Genomic DNA, 22,157 nt, shown 5'->3' with positions numbered 1-22,157 from the left:
ATGACATTCAGACACTCAGTCAAATGGCACAGAGACACATACAAGCTATGAGGAAAGCTTCTTAGCTCACGGTGGGGGAATGAACCGGTGGCTGAAGGTGCCCCAAGATAGTGCCCCCTGGAGCCTCGGCTGGGTTATGGACCAGGTCAGTGGGGCCAGTGCCCTGGGGCCTCAGGACATTAGAAGCTGTGTGTCGCAACATTTATAGTGCAAGCCATGAAATGCCCCCCTGTGGGGTGTAAGAGAAAGAGCCCTGAGAGGTAACAGTGTTACAGCCCACTAGCATGCATGTCTCTCTGGGTCTATAGTCAGGCCAAAGGGCACTTTTCACACGCCAGCCACCTGGGGTAGTTGGTACACGCTGGCCGCCTGGGGCACTTGGCACACGCCAGCCACCTGGGGTAGTTGGTACACGCTGGCCGCCTGGGGTAGTTGGCACGGTTTTTCGAATGTCTTGCTGGATGTGTTGTCATAGCAGCACATCCAAATCCTCAGACCTGCTCAGAGCAGGTTTGTTCTGCGTAAACAAGGATTAGCTCACAGACTTAATCAGTGTCCGTGCGTGGAAATGGGTTCAGTCATGGCCTCGCCATTCATATGCATAAAATCAACAAACACATATATACACACACAAACTCATACATACAAACATATATATATATATATATATGAATGAAATGTCGTGTTTGTACTTCACTTTAACTTGTTCCCATGTCCTGCATGATTGTGGTTCTATTTGATCTGTAATTATGACAATAAAAGAATAATGAAACATTGGAACCATAATACTACATTCATGTGATAAATATAATAACTAAAAACTACTTACACATTTAATTTGTCGGACACTTTTTGCCAGCCGTCTTTTCTGGTTTGGGCCACTTTTGATATGTTTCCTTTAGTAGATACTAAATCTTTGAATCCATCATACTCCTCTGTAGCATTCCCCTCGGATTGACGGCCGAAAGACTTGACTGATGGTTCACGATTTATTTAAAATAAATTAATTACCAAAAAAAACGTAGCCAACGTAAGAGCTTGTGCCTTTACCAGGGGGGGGGGGGGGGGCTTAAACCATTTACAAAATATCATAAAGCAAAAGACAAACACGTTCTTCGCTTAGCTTAGCTTAACGATGTTCTGGTAACCGAAAAAAATGGAAGTCCCTCAAAAAAAGGGGTCCCACTAAATAAAACTACATAAGAATAAATGAATGCATATAAATGAATACAGAATACAAATGTATATTAAAAATATGCAATACGCAACTCAATATGTTTTGTAACATTAATTAGTCTCATGTTAAACCTTGGGGTTATTCACACTCCCACCAAAATTACGTGTGTTCCAAGCAATACCCAGAAACACAAATAATTTTCAAATCTGTATCATGGAAAATAAACCATAAACATCAGTGAAATGTACTTAAGTAGCTTCTCATAACAAGACTAACCTCTGCACTGGACGTTCTAGCACTGACAGCTTACCAAGGCGTTCCCCTTTCTCCTTAAGTCTCTTATCTCCTATACATATTTTACCCTTTCTTACCAGTCCATCTTCATCAGTGACAGTCTCTAAAATCCATCCAAGTTTCCTTTCACATCTGGGTAACAAGTCATCCACAAGCATCACTGTATCTCCCGCTTGTACATTTCTCTTCGGTGTGTGCCGACGCTGTCTTGCAATAATAATGTGGAGATACTCCCTTTCCAGTGACTCCAAAATTGTTCCGCCAGATACTGTACTCTGCGCCATCTCCTTTGTCCGTAAAGGTCCTCCCTAACAAACTTCCCTGGAGGAGGTAGAGCCATGTTGGACTTCATGTAAGTAGATGATTGGCTGTGAGTGGTTCCATACTATCAGGGTTGCACAGGTTGTCCACAGTAAGTGGGCGACTGTTGAGTATAGCCATAACTTCATAAAACAACGTTCGCAGAGAAGTACCGTTGAGTCTGCAAGAGGCCAATGATAATGTGGAGTTCAACACACTGCTTATGGTCCTTATCTGGCTCTCCCACACACCTCCGGCGTGACAGGACTGAGGTGCGTTGAAAACAAAATCACAATGGTTTTCGGATAGAAAGGTGGTGAGTCTGGGAGTGTCAAGTTCTTGTAAAGCTTTGTTCAATTCGTTCTTTGCCCCCACAAAGTTGGTGCCTTGATCACATTGGATTTTTCGAACAGCACCACGAATTGCAATGAAACATCTCAGACCATTTATAAAGGCATCAGTGGACATATCCTCTAACATTTCACTATGGATCGCTCATGAGCAGAAGCAAGTGAACAGCAAACCATATCTTTTATGCTGCTTTCTTCCCTCTTTAGTGGTAAAGGGACCAAACAGTCCATGCCACACTATGAGAAAGGTGGGGAGGGCTCTACACCTTCCTTTGGAAGGTCACTCATCCTTTGACCTTCTGGAGATCTTCTGAATCTCTGGCAAGTGACACACTGCCGGATAAAAGATGCAACTGCTCTGCTTATTCCAGGAGTCCAATAGCCATTGGATCTGATTTCATTGATGGTAAAGCCCTCGCCTTGATGTTTTACTCTTTCATGATAATGACTAATTATCAGCTTAGTCACATGATGGTTTTTTGATAAGATCACTGGGTGTCTGAGTAAGTTGGAGAAGGATGATCGACTGAGCCTTCCTCCCCCCCGATTATGCCATCTGCTTCTAAAAAGGCATCTACTGTAGGTGCTGCACCTTGGGATGATCTGGCAGCCGACCTCCCTTTTTCAGTAACGTTATTTCTTGCTTGTACACCTGCTTTTGGAGGTGTTTGACCATGACACGCCCTGCACTTTCCAATGCACTTACATTAGCGGGGCCATTTATTTTTCCTTTAACTCGTCGCAAAAGGCATGAAATGGCCTTAGTAGCCTGCAACCATGATGAGAACTCGGACAAGCGGTCAGCGACACTACACCCCTGTATGCAGTGTTCCAGTTCTTCTCACCTCTGGATCACCTATTAGAGGTTCCAATACTACATCTGTTATTATCGATATTTCCTGTTTCCAGAGGAACACAGAAGCACTAAATCAATTTGAGGAAAACAACTCATTTATGGTTTTCCCTTTAGATTCTTTTCCGTTGAGATATGAGGTCAAGTTGCGCAGTTGGACGGGCGAGCAGGAAGCGGGGAAAGACGAGGCAGGCAGGGAATTCAGGGTTTATTAGGGAACGGGAGAGACAGGGCAGACGGCAACAAACTCAGAGTAACTAACATTAACTAACATTAATGACAAGTCTGGGGAAGAAGGACTCAGACGCGGACTAAATACACAAGACAAGCCGAAAATAACAGGAAACAGCTGGGCACGATCGGGGAAGCACACATGGATGATGAGGGGGTGTGGCAACACACGAGGATCGGATGAACTGGGCGTGACACATAAAGCCATTGTTGAGGATTTGTATTGTGGCGAAATGTCTGAACCCTATTGGCTACGAACATGTGAAAGCATCATGCATCATTATCTATGTAGCTCAGAACTACTTTGGAGTCAGTCCAGAAGAACTCCTCCACACTCAAATAGCTAAGCTCTTCTCTAAGCATATTGCTGACTGTAATTGAGACTACTGCCGCTGATAATTCTAGCCTTGGTGTGGTGGTCACCTTTGTGGGAGCTACACGGGACTTTCCTATGATGAGAGCACAGTGGACCATTCCTTTCTCATTCTTGACTCTCAGATAGGGGCACTGACCATACCCTAAGGTGCTTGCGTCAGAAACGTGGTGTAACTCTCTCTTCAAAACCCTTCCAAAATTGAGAGGTAAGCAGTATCTATCTATGTTCATAGTCTTTAACTTGACAAGGTCCCTTTGCCAGCTCTCCAGCTCCTCTGGCAGTGGGTCGTCCCAGCCAGTACCTTGGTGACACATTTCCTGGAGGATCCTTTTCCCTTTAAGGAAATATAGAACAAGGAACCCAAGAGGATCGAATATAGAAGCAATGGTAGACAGTACTTCCCGCCGTGTCATTGGTGGTTCCTTTAGAGTGATCTTAAACTTAAAGCAATCACTTTCTGTGTTCCACTGAATCCCCAGCGCTCGTTCCAGGGGGCTGTCATTGAAAGTGATTTCCTTTGCCTTACCATCTGTAGCACGCTCTGATGAGGGTGTGCTCTGTGAAACAGCATTGGTGTTTCACACAAACTTGTGAAGACGAAGGCCACCCTTTGCACATACCTCTCTTACCTTCTGTGCTAACTGAATGGCTTCTCCACAGTTTCTATGCTTGTGACTCCATCATCCACGTAGAAGTCTCTTTCAATAAACTGGGACCCTAATGGATGAGAGTGTCTGCTCTCATTAGCTAAACGTTTAAGTCCATAGTTTGCACAGCCAGGAGACGATACTGCTCCAAAAAGATGTTCCTTCATTCGGTATTCTTTTGGCTGTGGACTCATGTCTCCATCTTTCCACCATAGGAAGCGCAGATAGTTGCGGTCGTTCTCCTTGACATGGAACTGATGAAACATTTTCTCTATGTCACATGTCAGAGCAATTTGATGCTGCCGGAAGCTTATGAGAACGCCAGTTAGATTATTAATTATGTCTGAACCTGGAAGTAGATGTTCATTTAGGCTGGTACCACTGTCCTTTGCAGAGCAGTCGAACACAACACACAACTGGCTTTTTTAGATGGTAGACACCATGGTGGGGAATGAACCATCGTTCACCATGAGTGCCAAAATCATGGACCTCTTCAGCATCACCTCTCTCAATGATATCCTTCATGTTTGCAGTGTAATCTTGTTTATATTTCTCATCCTTGCAGAATTTACGCCCTAAATGTCTGAGCCTGACTTCAGCAAGCTGCCTGTTATCAGGTAAATGTGGCCGTTGTATAAAAGGAAGTGGCATTTCATAACGTCCTTGGTAGTTTTTCTTTATACCTTCCTTGAGCCTGTCCAGGATAATTAGATCCTCTTGAGAGTTTGCCTTAAACTCTCCTCTGACATCCTTGAAATCCAACTCCAGGACCTGAAGTATATCTGTTGGTGTTATTAGAGGCAGCTCCTGTACCACAGCTCGGTGACTAAGGCGAATTCTGCGGTTGTATCAAGCTAAGGTGTTGGGCAGCCAACGATACTCCATCCTAAGTCTGTCAGCACAGCATATGGTTCATTGTCTCCACCTAGTATCACCTGTCTATGCGCCAGCGATCCTGAACAGTTGCACCCAATTAAGAGTCAAACATCACAGCTGAGGAGGGGTGGTATCTTATCAGTTATTGCAGCAAGGTGAGTCCAGCGTTTAGCAGTTTCGTGCGTTGGAATGTGATCATGATTGAGAGGTATGCAGTCTTTGGTGTATGCAGGAGGGAGATCAATGTGCACCGATGAATTGTAACCCCTTACACAGAGTCCTGATACTCTCTCACTCTTCATCACCATATTCTCTCCCAACATGGTGGTGAGTTTCAGCTGCACTGGGTAAGTGTCCATTTGTAATTCATTGCTCACCTCTTTGTCAGTGAAAGTGCTGTCACTGTGCGTGTCTAATAAAGCATATGCAAGTTGTTTCTTTGCTGGATCTTTGACACAGGATACCCACACAGGTACAATCATGGAGGTGCTATGTGACTGTTCTTGACTGGTGGCATTAAGTGACATAGCAGCTGTAGTTTCCTTACATTGCTTGTAGCTGTGATTATATCAGGCACCAGTTGGTCTTCCATTCTTCTCATAGCTGTAATCATGAAGACTAGTGGGGTGCCTTCTCCTGCATACCTCACAGCTATGGCGACGACGGCATTCCTTTGCACAGTGACCTGGTTTTAAACAAGCATAGCACAGCTTATTGTCCTTTACATATGTCCATCTGTTCTCAGGAGACGTTTTCATAAGATCAGGACATCTGTGGAGCCCATACTCTGTCATTAGTTGATGTTTCTTTTAGGTTCCCTTGTGATTATTTTATTCTGGTGTGAATCCACTGAGTGAAGTGCATGTAGGCAGGTGACAGGATTGCATGCAATTTCTGCCTCAATTGATATGAATCTGGCAAAGTCTTGGAAAGATGGGAATTCGCCACCTTCCATGAGGGCTACCGTAACCCGACGATTCCAGCGCAATGCTAACTAGTCAGGTAGCTTCTGAATTAATGTTTGATTTTCCCCACAGTCACTCAGTATGTCTAGGCCCTTTGCATGAGGCATAGTTTGCAAACAGGCATTTAAAAATCAGAAAATGTCTGTAACCCTTCGGCATCTTTGGACCGTATTTGTGGCCATTTTGAGAGCCTCTCCGGAAATGCCCTTTGGATGATGAATGGCTGACCGTGTGGCTGACCGTGTGGCTGACCGTATGGCTGACCGTATCGCTGACCGTATGGCTGACTGTATCACTGACCGTATGGCTGACCGTATCGCTGACCGTATGGCTGACCGTATGGCTGACTGTATCACTGACCGTATGGCTGACCGTATCGCTGACCGTATGGCTGACTGTATGGCTGACCCTATGGCTGACCGTATGGCTGACCGCATCGCTGACCGTATCGCTGACCGTATGGCTGACCGTAACGCTGACCGTATGGCTGACCATATGGCTGACCGTATGGATGACCATATGGCTGACCGTATCGCTGACCGTATGGCTGACCATATGGCTGACCGTATGGCTGACCGCATGGCTGACCGTATCACTGACCGTACGGCTGACCATATGGCTGACCGTATGGATGACCATATGGCTGACCGTATCGCTGACCGCATGGCTGACCATATGGCTGACCGTATGGCTGACCATATGGCTGACCGTATCACTGACCGTATGGGTGACTGTATGGCTGACCGCATGGCTGACCGTATCGCTGACCATATCACTTACCGTATTCCTGACCGTATGGCTGACCGTATCGCTGACCGTATCGCTGACCGTATCGCTGACCATATGGCTGACCGTATGGCTGACCGTATCACTGACCGTATGGCTGACTGTATGGCTGACTGTATGGCTGACCGCATGGCTGACCGTATTCCTGACCGTATCACTGACCGTATGGCTGACCGTATGGCTGACCGTATCGCTGACCATATGGCTGACCGTATGGCTGACCGTATGGCTGACCGTATCGCTGACCGTATCACTGACCATATCGCTGACCGTATCGCTGACCGTATCACTGACCGCATCGCTGACCGTATCACTGACCATATCGCTGACCGTATCGCTGACCGTATCACTGACCGCATCGCTGACCGTATCGCTGACCATATCGCTGACCGTATCGCTGACCGTATCACTGACCGTATGGCTGACCGTATCACTGACCGTATCACTGACCGTATCGCTGACCAAGCTTATTCCAAGCATCTTTGCATGCCTCATCATCACTTTGGTAGAACGTGCCCTCAAGACATTTATGAGCAGGACCACTGATATATTTCTTAAGGTAATACAGCTTATCTGCTGAAGAGATACCTGTTCTCTGAATGAGTACATAAAGGATGCCTTCCATTCAATAAAATGAATTGGATCCCCGTTAAACACACATTGGGAGCCTGTTAACGGCTTTGCTGTTCTGAATAGCTTGAGCCAGGTAAGACACATCAGTGAGGGATGGTGTTGTGACATCATGTGAAGGCTGATGTCTGTCATAGGTGCTTTGTAGTCAAACTTAAAGGTCTGGCCATCCATCCATCCATCCATCCATCCATCCATTTTCCAAACCGCTTATCCTACTGGGTGGCGGGGGGTCCGGAGCCTATCCCGGAAACAATGGGCACGAGGCAGGGAACAACCCAGGATGGGGGGCCACCCCATCGCAGCGCACGCTCACACACCATTGACTCTCACACGCACACCTACAGGCAATTTAGCAAGTCCAATTAGCCTCAGCATGTTTTTGGACTGTGGGGGGAAACCGGAGTACCTGGAGGAAACCCCACGAAGGAACGGGAGTCACAAGGGGCACAGTCACTGGCAGAGGGAGCGCCTCCGGCGTGGGCGCAGGAGCTGCAGGCAGAGGGAGCGCCCCCTCCGCCTGCAGCTCCCGAGCGGGCGCCCCCTCCGCCTGCAGCTCCCAAGCGGGCGCCCCCTCCGCCTGCAGCTCCCGAGCAGCCGCCCCCTCCGCCTGCAGCTCCCGAGCAGCCGCCCCCTCTGCCTGCAGCTCCTGTGCCCACGCCGGAGGCGCTCCCTCTGCCAATGACTGTGCCCCTTGTGACTCCCATTCCTTGCCCCATGCCGGTCCCTTCTGCCCCAGACCCGATCCTAGTGACTCCTCTGCCCTCGCCCCGGCGAGCTTGACCTCCACCAAGGGTCCTTATGTCTGTGTCCCGTAAGGGGAGAGGGCACAGACGCAGGGCTGGGGTCCCTTCCACCCTGCCCCCTGGCTCGCCCTCCCTCGCCTGCGCTGGGGATTGGTCGGCGCCTGCGGGTCCTCGCCCTCCGGGTTGACTGTTGCCTGCGGGTCTCCCTCCGCAGCCTCGTTGCCCTGTCTTGCTCCCTGCTCCGGTGCCTCGTTGGTCGCCTGCGGACTCCCCTGCTGCAGCTCCTCAGTTGCCTGCGGTTCCCTCCGCTCCAGCACGTCGGAGGACGTCGCCGCCTGCTGCGGCTCCCCCCCTCTCCTTGCCCTCGCCTAGGTCCCCTCCAGCTCCTTCGTCCCCTTCCCTGGCTCTCCCTCCACCTCCCTCCTCGGCCCCTCCGTCAGTGCCTCGCCCTGCCTCCTCTGCTGCTCTGAGGTCCCCTTCGGCTCCGGCCTCCTGCGGCCCCTCTGACGGCCACCCGTCGCCCGCTGGGGCTCCCTCGGACTCCCCTTGGTTCCCCCTCCTTCTCTCCCTACTCCCCTGCCTGTCTCCCTCCTTCGTTTGCTCCTCCTCCCGGCTTTGTCCCTCCTGTCTCCATTTCTAGTCCCTTTGTTCCTCCTCCGTTCACTCCTGGCCCTTTTGTCCCGCCTGTTCCCTCTGTGTCTCCTTTCCTAGTCTGTCTGCCTTCCCTGTCCTTTATCAGGTTTTGTCCTACTTCTTGTCTCTGTGCCTGTTCTGTGTCTCGGTCATGTTTCCGGTGTCCCTTGAATGGTTTTGTTCGTCGCCTCCTCTGAGGGGGGGTCTGTCATACCCGGCTCGTACGATCCTCATGTGTGCCACGCCCCCCTGATTATCCACGTGTGCTTCCCGGATCGTACCCACCTGTGTCCGATTATTTTCAATCAGTCCTGTCTATTTGAGTCCATGTCTTGCCCTGGTTCCTGGTCTGTCACTGATGTTAGTTGGCGTCTGATGTTTCCTGCCCTTAGTCCTGTGATTAAACCCCGTTTCCCCCTTATTCTACCGGCCTGCCTGATCCTTGCCTGCCTGCCTGTCCGTGCACCTTCCCCGTTCACCGGCGATCTTAACATTGGGATTTTGTACCACCAACTTTTCCAGCCTCCTATTGCCCCTGTCCCAACTTTTTTGAGATACGTTGCTGTCATGAAATTCAAAATGAGCCAATATTTTTCATGAAATAGCAAAATGTCTCAGTTTAAACATCTGATATGTTTTCTATACTTTGTTATGAATATAATACAGGTTTATGAGATTTCCATATCATTACATTCTGTTTTTATTTACAATTTGCACAATGTCCAACTTTTTGGAATTGGTGTTGTAATATACCAGAGTGTTATTCTTTATCTGCAGTAACAGCAATTTTAATGGGGAACTTTTCAGCCTTTCTGTTACATTTGTGTAGATGAATTGAGGTCTTTATGTTTCTGCCTAATTCACAGAGACCAAATGGAAGATTGCAGTTCAGATCTACATGATAAATCGGGTTTATCATCCATATTGAAGGTTTGTATTTATTGGTGATATATATTTTCTTGGCTGTTATGTGAATAGCTTATATTTTATACAGCTGCATAATAATAAATTCATCATCTTAAAGAAAATATGTTTTAAACTATGATTCACAAGTGAAACTCTGAAAAGGTTTGGTGTAAGTAGCAATAATTAACTCTGACTGTTTATTTTAGTCGCTAGAGGAAAAAGCCATGAAGTTCCTAAAGGAGGAACTGAAGACGTTTGTGAGGCACCTAGATCAGAATTACCCAGAATGCTCTGAGCCTCAGCTGGAGGAGGACAATGACCTGGACTGTGATGGTCAGACGCAGAAGACCAGTGTTAGAGAGGTAGCTCTGAAGATCACAGTCTACATCCTGAGGATCATGAAACATAATGATCTTGCTGACCTGCTGGACAAGAGTAAGAACTTTATAATATTATGTACATGTACAATATTGTGTAAACGTCTTAGGCAGCCAAAGAAAAGGATGTTTAAATGGTCTTTATGTTGGTGTAGAACTACTATAATATGTATGTGAAAGTGTGTTTGCCAAAATCACCCTAATATTTGCAGAAATCGTGCAGTATATCCACATATTTTCTTACTTGACCACTAACACACCTCATGTGGCTGATTAATATCTCATTGAGTTTTAAATTAATTTAATTAATTAATGAAGTGAGCTGGTGGTGAAATTTAACAAATACATGGACTGGCTGTGGTGCCCCTGAGGAGAAGTTTGGAAAATGAAAAGGGGTTTTGAGTTTTTTTTGGTTCTGAGCAGATATACACTTACTACCCAGATAAATGGCTTTAAACATTTCCTTTGGCTGCCTAAGGCTTATTCACGGTCCTGTATGCGGTGTTCCAGTAAAATACACATGATAAAACTTTCAATTTCACATTCACAGTCACAGGGAAATATCTGGATATGTATGTGCAAAAAAGTGTGTTTTTGGAAAATATTCTTCCTCTCATATTGGTCAGGATCACAGTGAGAATTAGTGCATTTTCCTCTCATTTCTTTTCAGGACAGCTCATGCTGCAACATCAACAGGAAATGAAATGTAAACTTAAGAAGCAATTTGAGTGTGTATTTGAAGGGAAAGCTAAGGAAGGACAGCCAACACTTCTCAGTGAGATTTACACAGAACTCTACATAACTGAAGGTGGGACTGGAGCAGTCAATGATGAACATGAAGTGAGACAGATTGAAACAGCATCCAGGAAAAGGCGAACAGAAGATACTACAGTCAAGTGCAATGATATATTTAAACCCTTATGTGGGCGTGAGACACCTATCAGAACTGTACTCACTAAAGGGGTGGCAGGTATCGGAAAAACAGTCTCTGTGCAGAAATTTATTCTCGACTGGGCAGAAGGAAAAGCAAACCCGGATGTTCACTTCATATTTGCTCTTCCTTTCCGGGACCTGAATTTGATTAAGGGTGAATACAGTCTGATTGAACTGCTTTGCCACTTTGTCCCAGAACTGAAATCTCTTGAATCCACTGAGCTGTTTATGTACAAAATCTTGTTCATCTTTGATGGTCTGGACGAGTGTCGCCTTCCTTTCGATTTTCAGAACAATGAGAGCTGGTTTGATGTAACAAAGAAAACGTCACTGGATGTGCTGTTGACTAACCTCATTAAGGGGAATCTGCTCCCATCCGCTCTCCTCTGGATAACCTCCCGGCCAGCAGCAGCCAATCAGATACCTGCTAAGTGTGTCCACCAGGTGACAGAGATACGAGGGTTCAGTGATGCCCAGAAGGAGGAGTATTTCAGGAGGAGATTTAGGGATCAGAGCCTGGCCAGCAGGATTATCACACATGTGAAATCATCAAGGAGCCTCTTCATCATGTGCCACATTCCTGTGTTCTGCTGGATTTCAGCCACTGTGCTTAAGAGGTTTTTTAGTGAGACTGACAGGGGAGAAATTCCAAGGACTCTGACTGAAATGTACACACACTTCCTGATCTTTCAGACAAGTTTAACAAATGACAAGTATATGAAAAAACAAGAAACTAAGCTTAAAGAATACAGCAAGGAATTCCTTTTAAAACTTGGTAAACTTGCTTTTGACAACCTGGAGAAAGGAAATCTCATATTTTATAAGCATGATTTGTCAGAGAATGACATTGATGTCACTGAAACTTCAGTTTACTCTGGAGTGTGCACAGAAGTCTTTAAAGAGGAGTATGGGTTGTACCAGGAGAAGGTGTACTGCTTTGTGCATCTGAGCATCCAGGAGTATCTCGCTGCTTTATATGTGTTTCTGTCAAACTCATCAGCTGACCTCCAGAAGACTGCAGTGAATCAGGCATTAGAGAGCAAGAATGGACACTTGGACCTCTACCTCCGCTTCCTCCTGGGCCTCTCAACAGACTCCAGTAAGACTCTGTTACAAAGGCTACTGGGGCCAACAGAAACCTGCTCACATACCATTAAGGAAACAGCCCGATACATCAAGGAGAAAATACAGGAGAGTTTATCTCCAGAAAGGACCATCAACCTGTTCCACTGTCTGACTGAACTGGGTGACAATTCTCTAGTAGAGGAAGTACAAAGATACCTGAATTCAGGAAACATTTCAGCAGATGACCTCTCACCTGCACAGTACTCAGCTCTGGCCTTTGTGATGCTGATGTCAGATGAGGAGCTGGATGTGTTTGATCTGAAAAAATACATCAGACGAGATAAACAGCACTGCAGGCTGCTGCCTGTGGTCAAGAACTCCAGGACGGCTCTGTAAGTGACGTGGGGATGGGAAATCATGTCTGGTCTGGCAGTAATACATGAATATTGTTTGAAATGTGTAATATATTATATATTTCTCCTCATGGATTAATAAGTGATCCCAGGAGCTATGTTGTCTGGGGCTTTATGCCCCTGGTAGGGTCACCCAAGGCAAACAGGTCCTGGGTGAGGAACCAGACGAAGTGCGGCTCAAAAACCCCTTATGATGGAAAAAAATTTTGGAACCACGTTTTCCCTTGCCCGGACGCGGGTCACCGGGGCCCCCCCTGGAGCCAGGCCTGGGGGTGGGGCTCGATGGCGAGCGCCTGGTGGCCAGGCCTACACCCATGGGGCCTGGTCGGGCGCAGCCCGAACAAGGCACGTGGGTCCCCCCTCCAATGGGCTCACCACCCATGGGAGGGGCCATAGGGGTTGGGTGCGAGGTGATCTGGGCGGCGGCCAAAGGCGGGGGCCTTGGCGGTCCGATCCTCGGCTGCAGAAGCTAGCTCTAGGGACATGGAATGTCACCTCTCTGATGGGGAAGGAGCCTGAGCTGGTCCGCGAAGTTGTGAAGTTCCGGCTAGATATAGTCGGACTCCCCTCGACGCACGGCTTGGGCTCTGGAACCAGTCTCCTTGAGGGGGGTTGGACCCTTTTCCACTCTGGAGTTGCCCACGGGGAGAGGTGCCGAGCGGGCGTGGGCATACTTATTGCCCCCAGGCTGGGTGCCTGTACATTGGGGTTTACCGCAGTGGACGAGAGGGTAGCCTCCCTTCACCTTCAGGTGGGGGGACGGGTCCTGACTGTTGTTTGCGCTTATGCGCCAAACAGCAGTTCAGAATACCCACCCTTTTTGGAGTCCTTGAAAGAGGTGTTGGAGAGCGCTCCTCCTGGGGACTCCCTTGTTCTGCTGGGGGACTTCAATGCTCACGTGGGCAGCGACAGTGAGACCTGGAGGGGCGTGATTGGGAGGAACGGCCCTCCCGATCTGAACCCGAGCGGTGTTTTGTTATTGGACTTCTGTGCTCGTCACGGATTGTCCATAATGAACACCATGTTCAGGCATAAGGGTGTCCATATGTGCACTTGGCACCAGGACACCCTAGGCCGCAGTTCGATGATCGACTTTGTAGTCGTGTCGTCAGACTTGCGGCCGCATGTTTTGGACACTCGGGTGAAGAGAGGGGCGGAGCTGTCAACCGATCACTACCTGGTGCTGGGTTGGCTCCGCTGGTGGGGGAGGAAGCCGGCCAGGCCTGGCAGGCCTAAGCGTATAGTGAGGGTCTGCTGGGAACGTCTGGCGGAATCCCCTGTCAGGGAGAGTTTCAACTCCTACCTCCAGCAGAACTTCTCCCATATCCCGGGGGAGGCGGGGGACATTGAGTCCGAATGGGCCATGTTCCGTGCCTCCATTGTGGAGGCGGCTGACCGGAGCTGCGGCCGTAAGGTGGTTGGTGCCTGTCGCGGCGGCAATCCCCGAACCCACTGGTGGACACCGGTGGTAAGGGATGCCGTCAAGCTGAAGAAGGAGTCTTATCGGGCCTTTCTGGCCTGTGGGACTCCAGACGCAGCTGACGGCTACCGGCAGGCCAAGCGGAATGCGGTTTTGGCGGTCGCTGAGGCAAAAACTCGGGTGTGGGAGGAGTTTGGTGAGGCCATGGAGAACGACTTCCGGACGGCTTCGAGGAGATTCTGGTCCACCATCCGGCGGCTCCGGGCAGGAAAGCGGTGCAGCATCAACACTATTTATGGTGGGGATGGTGCGCTGCTGACCTCAGCTCGGGACGTTTTGGGTCGGTGGAGGGAGTACTTCGAAGACCTCCTCAATCCCACCGACACGCCTTCCGATATGGAAGCAGAGTGTGGGGACTTGGGGGTGGACTCGCCTATCTCGGGGGTGGAGGTCGCTGAGGTGGTCAAAAAGCTCCTCGGTGGCTAGGCCCCGGGGGTGGATGAGATTCGCCCAGAGTTCCTCAAGGCTCTGGATGCTGCGGGTTTGTCCTGGCTGACACGCATCTGCAGCATCGCGTGGACATCGGGGGCAGTGCCTCTGGATTGGCAGACCGGGGTGGTGGTCCCCCTCTTTAAGAAGGGGGACCGGAGGGTGTGCTCCAACTACAGGGGGATCACACTCCTCAGCCTCCCTGGCAAGGTCTATTCGGGGTTCCTGGAAAGGAGGGTCCGCCGGATTGTCGAACCTCGGATTCAGGAGGAGCAGTGTGGTTTTCGCCCTGGCCGTGGAACAGTGGACCAGCTCTATACTCTCAGCAGGGTTCTGGAGGGTTCATGGGAGTTTGCCCGACCAGTCTACATGTGTTTTGTGGACTTGGAGAAGGCATTCGACCGTGTCCCTCAGGGGGTCCTGTGGGGAGTGCTCCGGGAGTATGGGGTACCGGGCTCCCTTTTAAGGGCGGTTCGGTCCCTGTATGACCGGTGCCAGAGTTTGGTCCGCATGGGCGGCAATAAGTCGGACTCGTTTCCGGTGAGGGTTGGACTCTGTCAGGGCTGCCCTTTGTCACCGATTCTGTTCATAGTTTTTATGGACAGAATTTCTAGGCGCAGCCAGGGCATTGAGGGCGTCCGGTTCGGTGACCTCAGGATTAGGTCTCTGCTTTTTGCGGATGATGTGGTTCTGTTGGCCTCATCGAGCCGTGACCTACAGCTCTCACTGGAGCAGTTCGCAGCCGAGTGCGAAGCGGCTGGGATGAGAATCAGCACCTCCAAATCCGAGACCATGGTTCTCAGCCGGAAAAGGGTAGAATGATCTCTCCGGGTTGGGGATGGGGTCTTCCCCCAAGTGGAGGAGTTTAAGTATCTCGGGGTCTTGTTCACGAGTGGGGGAACGATGGAGCGGGAGATCGACAGGCGGATCGGTGCGGCGTCAGCAGTGAGGCGGGCACTGCATCGGTCTGTCATGGTGAAGAGAGAGCTGAGCCAAAAGGCGAAGCTCTCGATTTACCAGTCGATCTACGTTCCTACCCTCACCTATGGTCATGAGCTTTGGGTAGTGACCGAAAGAACGAGATCGCGGGTACAAGCGGCCGAAATGAGTTTCCTCCGCAGGGGGGCTGGGCTCTCCCTTAGAGATAGGGTGAGGAGCTCAGCCATTCAGGAGGGACTCAGAGTAGAGCCGCTGCTCCTCCGCATCGAGAGGAGCCAGATGAGGTGGCTCGGGCATCTGATCAGGATGCCTCCGGGACGCCTCCCTGGGGAGGTATTCCGGGCATGTCCCACTGGGAGGAGACCCCGGGGAAGACCCAGGACACGCTGGAGAGACTATGTCTCTCGGCTGGCCTGGGAACGCCTCGGGATCCCCCCAGAGGAGCTGGACGAAGTGGCCGGGGAGAGGGAAGTCTGGGTCTCCCTGCTGAGGCTGCTGCCCCCGCGACCCGACTCCGGATTGAGCGAGAGATGATGGATGGATGGATGGATGGATTGATGGATTAATAAGTGGGTTTTATTTTGATAATCACAGCTATAGATGTTTGTATAGCAGTAGCTAATCTTGACCACAGATGTTATAATGACTGAAGGTAGTGATGTCACTTTTTGTTTGTTACTACGTTTCCATTCCCATCCAGTCTGCCTTCTGATCATGGGCACAGCATCCTAACCTGCTATAGAAACAGTGAGGGCTCTTTATCCACAGGGTGTATAAGTGGTATGTGAGTGTTATTGTCAGCAGGCGTGTTGATGTGATGGAGCCCAGAGCTGGGAGCTTCCGTATGACTGCTGTCTCTGGCTGCTCACTGGCGCCCTCTGCTGGCCTCAGCTGCACCTGGCTGAGGATGTGACGACACATCTAGTCCGGCAGAAATAAACATTTTTTAAAATATAAAATTAATATGTATATATGTAATTTATTTCCCCTCTTTTATCAACAAGGTTCCTTTTTAATCTAGTTTATATTAACTGAAGGTAGTGATGTAGTAAAAACAAAAAAGACATGATTTCCACGACCATCCTTTGTGTAACAAATAAGCAAAGATACAGCATCATGCAGAAAGGTCCAGTTTTCATTAATAGTGGGAAAACCACTCATATTCGTTTCAGTTCTGGATGCTGTAGGAAGCATTTCTGTAAATACTGGGTGTGGTGCGTGACTCTTTGGGTTTGACCTCTGTGTCCATGAGATTTTGAGTCCCCCCCCCCCCACCAAACACTGAATGCAATTTCAGTTCAGTTCAGTTTTATTTATATAGTGTGTTTTCACAACATTACATCATCACAAAGCACTTTACAGCATCCCTGCCCAAAGCCCCCAGTAAGCAAGTCAGAGGGGACAGTGGCAAGGAAAAACTCCCTAGAAAGAAGAATCCTTGGGAGGATCCAGACTGAAAGAGGGAGCCCATCCTCCAGGGGGCAGCAGAGGAAGCCCTAACCCTAACCAGACTCAAAGGGGGAGCCCATCCTCCAGGGGGCAGCAGAGGAAGTCAAATGATCAAGATGGCAAAGTCCTAATTCACATTATCCCAATCTTAACATTTCAGTCACAAAGCGGGGGGCAGGGAGGTGATGACAGGCAAGTGCTGGAGCTGCTTCAGATGGCAGGGAGAACAGTAGTACGGCAGCAGGGTAAACAGGGAAGATGTCACAGGCAGAAGGGTGAGCAGGCCGGAAGGATGTCACAGGTAGTGGAGACGTGACAGACAGCAGGGTAGGCAGGACATCTTGAAAATGTGGGGTCTCCAGGCATCACAGTCCAGGGGGAGTAGGGGAAATAAAATGTGCAATTAGCCAAAGTAGGGGAGACTAGAGGCAGTGCAAACAGTTAGGTGAGTGCAGTATGTAAGCTCCGGCAGATATGGCTATGGCAGCATAAGCAGGAGGGAGAGGCAGGTGGGAACGCAGGCATGGGGAGTCCAAGTCATGGGATCAGGAATCCAAGTGCCAGTTGCTGCTGCATTAGCTGCTGGGAATGTTCACATCTCCTCCTTTCAGTGATACGTGTCGAGTGTAGGGACACCTGGCAGAAAGATGGCTAAGGACTGCACTGGAAGCACTGGTCTGACTGTTATGGGAGGTTCACGTCCATCTTGCTGTTGATGTGTTCCTATATATTCCTGTATATTCTGTGATTTTTGGCTGTAGCTTGTACTTAATGTTCTTACCTCTAGTTTTGAGCAAAGATGCACTGACTCACAATGTAGGATGTGTGTATGTCTGTGTCTTAAAGTGTTTTCTGTTTCAGGCTGAACAGCTGTGATCTCATAGATGAACACTGTGAAATGCTGTCTTCAGCTCTAAGATCAAACTCTTCCCCCCTGAGAGGGCTGGACCTGAGTGAAAATAACCTGAAGGATTCAGGAGTGAAGCTGCTCTCTGCTGCACTGGGGGATTTACACTGTAAACTGGAGATATTGAGGTCAGTATTACTGGGTATTCTACACTCTGAACTGAAGATACTGAGGCCAGTATTGCTGGGTATTCCACACTGTAAACTAGAGATACTGAGGTCAGTACTACTCGGTATTCCACTCTGTAAACTGGGGATACTGAGGTAAGTATTACTGTGTATTCCACACTATAAAGAGGAGACAGTGAGCAATTAGCTAAGGGAAAGAGAGGAGGGGTCCTGCCTTGTCTTGACACTAAACTGTAATTCTTGAATTATTTATTAGAGCATCACATTTGTTAAATAATTATAATGGTTAGGTGAAATTATTTATTGGGGAGTTTCTGTCTTTCTCTGCAGGCTGTCAGGCTGTAGAGTCACAGAAGAAGGCTGTTCTTCCCTGGCTTCAGCTGTTAGGTTAAACCCCTCACACCTGAGAGAGCTGGACCTGAGCTACAATCACCCAGGACACTCAGGAGTGAAGCTTCTCTCTGCTGTACTGGAGGATCCCAGCTGTAAACTAGAGAAGCTGCAGTGAGTACAGAATATGCATTTTGCACAGAAGTAACTGGACACCAAGAAAACCCACAATGCCTTTCAGCAGTTACATAATAAACAAACACAAACAGCTTCTGTTTTCTTCTCCTACTTCCTTATATCCCATAATCTTATCAGCCCTCGATCCATGTTAGAAATAATTAAGCAGTGAAGCAGGAAACATCCATTCAACCATATACTGTAATCCATGCAAAACATTTGTGTTGGTTAGTAAAGTTAACGGCACTGTTACAGTTGAACATGCTGACTTTAACGTGTTATGGACAAAAAAATAATGGACACCAAACAGAATTGGAATGATTGTTAAAATGATTTTTAATAATTTAATTGTTTTCTGAAAATCCATTATGTCATGGCCCTTATTATCCTCATTTGAATACAGTGCTGCAGTGTAAAAAGTGGATTTAAAAGTGTTTAATCTTTTTAAGGATGGGCCGGTGTGAACTCACAGAGAAATGCTGTGAGGCACTGGCTTCAGCTCTAAGATCAAACTCCTCACCCCTGAGAGAGCTGGACCTGAGTGACAATGACCTGCAGGACTCAGGAGTGAAGCTGCTCTCTGCTGGACTGGGGGATTTACACTGTAAACTGGAGATACTGAGGTCAGTCTTACTGGGTATTCCACACTGTAAACTGGGGGTAGTGAGGTGAGTATTACTGGGTATTTCACACTGTACGCTGGAAATACTAAGGTAGAAAATAACTAATGATTTCAAAATAAAGCAGGAATATCTAAGTCTAGGGGTTGACTTAAAAAATAACATTAGACTCGCTACAGTAAGTGGAATGTCGAAAGTAAGACTGCATTGGAGGTTAAGGATGACATTAAAAGTTTCTTCCAATATTTTAATTCCAAAAGAGCTCTAAAAGCTGAAATCACTCATCTGCAGGATAGTAAGGGCCTTATAATTGAAAATGAAAACGGATATAGTAAATGAGTTTAATGATTATTTTACACGGGTGTTCACAGTAGAGGACATGATTAACTTACCACCATTTTGTACAAATACAGTGTCGTATATAAACAATATACAGTCCCTCCACAATTATTGGCCCCCTTGTAAAGATTTGTAAAAAGGGTTAGAAGAAAATCCACCTTTTGGCGAAGCAGCTTCATCTCACACTGAAAAAAATGAGAAAATTCCAACCTTTTGTCACGATCACGCCGGAGATACGCTGCGATCGTGCGGGTAAAGCGAGCAATGAGCAGGCAGACAGGCGAATACGGGGCAAAACGGGAGTTTACTAGGGAAACAGGGACCGGGAAACAGCTCACGCTTACAAACATCAGGAAACATCAATGACAGACAAGGAAAACTGGGGAGACCAGGACTTAAATGCACAAGACTGATTGAAAGCAAACGGACACAGCTGGGTACGATCCGGGAAACACACGTGGGTAAGCAGGGGGCGTGGCACACAGGAGGAGCCAACGAGCAGGGCATGACACCTTTCATTGAAATAAATTTATTCAAAGAAAAACAAATCCTTCATCAAGAAATAATAATTTTCAACAAAAACACATGTACCACGATTATTGGCAGCCCTGCTTTTAATACTCTGTACAGCCTCCCTTTGCCAGTATAACAGCACTGAGTCTCCTATGACATTTTATAAGGTTGGAGAATACAGAGCAGGGCATCTGAGACCATTCCTCTATACAGAATCTCTCCAGATCACCCAGGGTCCTCGGCCCTCTCTTGTACACTCTCCTCTTCAGCTCAGCCCACAGGTTTTCTGTGGGGTTCAGGTCAGGGGACTGAGATGGCCATGGCAGAAGCTTGATTCTGCGGTCAGCTGACCATTTTAATGTTGATTTGGACATGTGCTTAGGATCACCGTCCTGTTGGAAGATCCAATGAAGGCCCAGTTTTTGTTTCCTGGCAGCGGCAGCCAAATTTTGATATAAAATGTCCTGGTATTTCATGGACCCCATAGTGCCATGTACCCTAACGAGGTTTCCAGGGTTTTTGGAGGAAAATCAGCTCCACAACATCACAGAACCTCAAACATATTTTACAGTTGGGATAAGGTTCATTTCATTATAACCATCCTTCTTTTTACGCCAAACCCACCTTGAATGTTTATTGCCAAAAAGCATTTTTGTTTCATCAGACAGTTGAATTTGATTCCAGTCAAAGTTGTATAATGTTTTGCAAATTCCTGGCACTAACATTTTAAGTAACTGACAGAAAAAGCTTCTTTCTGCCATAACTTTCAAAACGTCTGTTAGCATGAAGCAACGTCTGATGGTTTTTTGGAGACGTGGTAACCCCAAGATTTTACTTTGTCTGGTAATTGACTAACAGTCATACTTGGGGATGGATGACTAAGGGAATTTGGCCTCTGTGTCTCCTCATGTTTGTACCCCAGTTACTCAGGAAGTCATGGATTACAGCTTGAAGGTTCCTATTCACTCCAATCAACTCAAATATGTATAATTTACATGGGAAACATGCTTCAGTTACATTGTGTTCACTATAATTTGCAGGGCTGCCAATAATCGGTGCCCATGTGTTTTTGTTAAAAATAATTATTTCTTGAAGAAGAATTCGATTTTTCTTCTAATAAATTGATTTTAAGTAAAGGTTGGATTTTTCTATTTTTTTCCGTGTGAGATGAAGCAACTTCACCAGAAGGTGGATTTTTTCTTACCCCTTGTACAAAGGGGTGCCAATAATTGCGGAGGGACTGTATGTATAACTGAGGCTGATGTGGTACAAAGCCTGGCTAAGCTCAAAATAAATAAATCACAGGGTCCTGATGGCATCTTACCTATAGTTTTAAAATAAATGAGGGTTATTATTAGCCAACCTTTAACTTTACTGTTTCCGAAATCCTTATTTGCACATGTGGTACCTTATGATTGGAAGTATGCTAATATAACACCCATATTCAAAAAAGGGGATAGATGTAATCCAGCAAACTATAGGCCAATTACTTTAACTTGCATAACTGGAAAAGTTATGGATACAAATAACCTGGATACAAATAACATTCTGAGGGGTAGCCAACCTGGATTTAGGAGAAGTAGATCCTGTTCAAGTAATCTACTTGAGTTCTTTGACGAAGCAAAAAGAGAAATTGATAACATAAAGTACTTAGATTTGCAGAAGGCCTTTGATGTTGTCCCCCTCAAACAGCTCTTGCTTAAGCTCAAAGCTGCAGGGATTTTAGGAACTGTAGCAACTTGGATTGAAAACTGGTTAACAGACAGGAAGCAGCATGTAGTTATTAGAGGCACAATGTCACAGTGGGCCTGCGTTCATAGTGGGGTACCGCAGGGTTCAATTTTAGGACCACTATTGTTCCTATTTTACATTAATGATATTGACACCAATGCATACAGTAAACTAGTTAAATTTGCAGATGACACCAAGGTGGATGATGTAGCAAATACTGATCTAGCAGCGGAGAGGCTACAACGGGATCTTGATTTAATTAGCGACTGGGCTGATACCTGGCAGATTAAATTTAATGTAGATAAATGTAAGGTAATCCATGCAGGGAGCAGAAATATAAAGTACAGATTTTTTATGGGTTCCACTGAAATATTAGCTGATTATGAGAAAGACCTCGGTGTGTATGTCGATGCTTCCATGTCCCACTCTCACCAGTGTGGGAAAGCAATTAAAAAGGCCAATAGGATGTTGGGTTGCATCTCTAGGTGTGTGGAAATTAATTTAAATGAGGTGATGCTAAGATTATACAATTCCTTGGTAAGACCCCACCTAGAATA

General features: G+C 47.4%; 1 protein-coding gene across 5 annotated transcripts in view; it reads left to right on the top strand.

Annotated features, from left to right (window-relative positions):
• Positions 1–22,157, top strand: part of LOC125725217 (NACHT, LRR and PYD domains-containing protein 3-like) — a 457,448-nt gene that overhangs the window by 30,366 nt on the left and 404,925 nt on the right. For 3 of the 5 annotated variants that reach the window (XM_049001941.1, XM_049001939.1, XM_049001942.1), the window contains exons 4-9: positions 9,731–9,794; positions 9,977–10,205; positions 10,818–12,537; positions 17,717–17,890; positions 18,221–18,394; positions 18,847–19,020. The exons of 1 other annotated variant lie outside the window; for it this stretch is intronic. In XM_049001941.1, coding sequence (XP_048857898.1) covers positions 9,731–9,794; positions 9,977–10,205; positions 10,818–12,537; positions 17,717–17,890; positions 18,221–18,394; positions 18,847–19,020 — 2,535 coding nt within the window. Of the gene's footprint in view, positions 1–5,959; positions 6,107–9,730; positions 9,795–9,976; positions 10,206–10,817; positions 12,538–17,716; positions 17,891–18,220; positions 18,395–18,846; positions 19,021–22,157 lie in introns of those variants that run through there. One more of the 5 variants, XM_049001943.1, reaches the window with a different exon arrangement.

Source organism: Brienomyrus brachyistius, unplaced genomic scaffold, assembly GCF_023856365.1.
Source record: "Brienomyrus brachyistius isolate T26 unplaced genomic scaffold, BBRACH_0.4 scaffold63, whole genome shotgun sequence".
In the NCBI taxonomy this organism is placed as follows: domain Eukaryota; kingdom Metazoa; phylum Chordata; class Actinopteri; order Osteoglossiformes; family Mormyridae; genus Brienomyrus; species Brienomyrus brachyistius.
The sequence above is the reverse complement of the archived record's forward strand: the minus strand, read 5'-3'. Positions and strand labels throughout refer to the sequence as shown.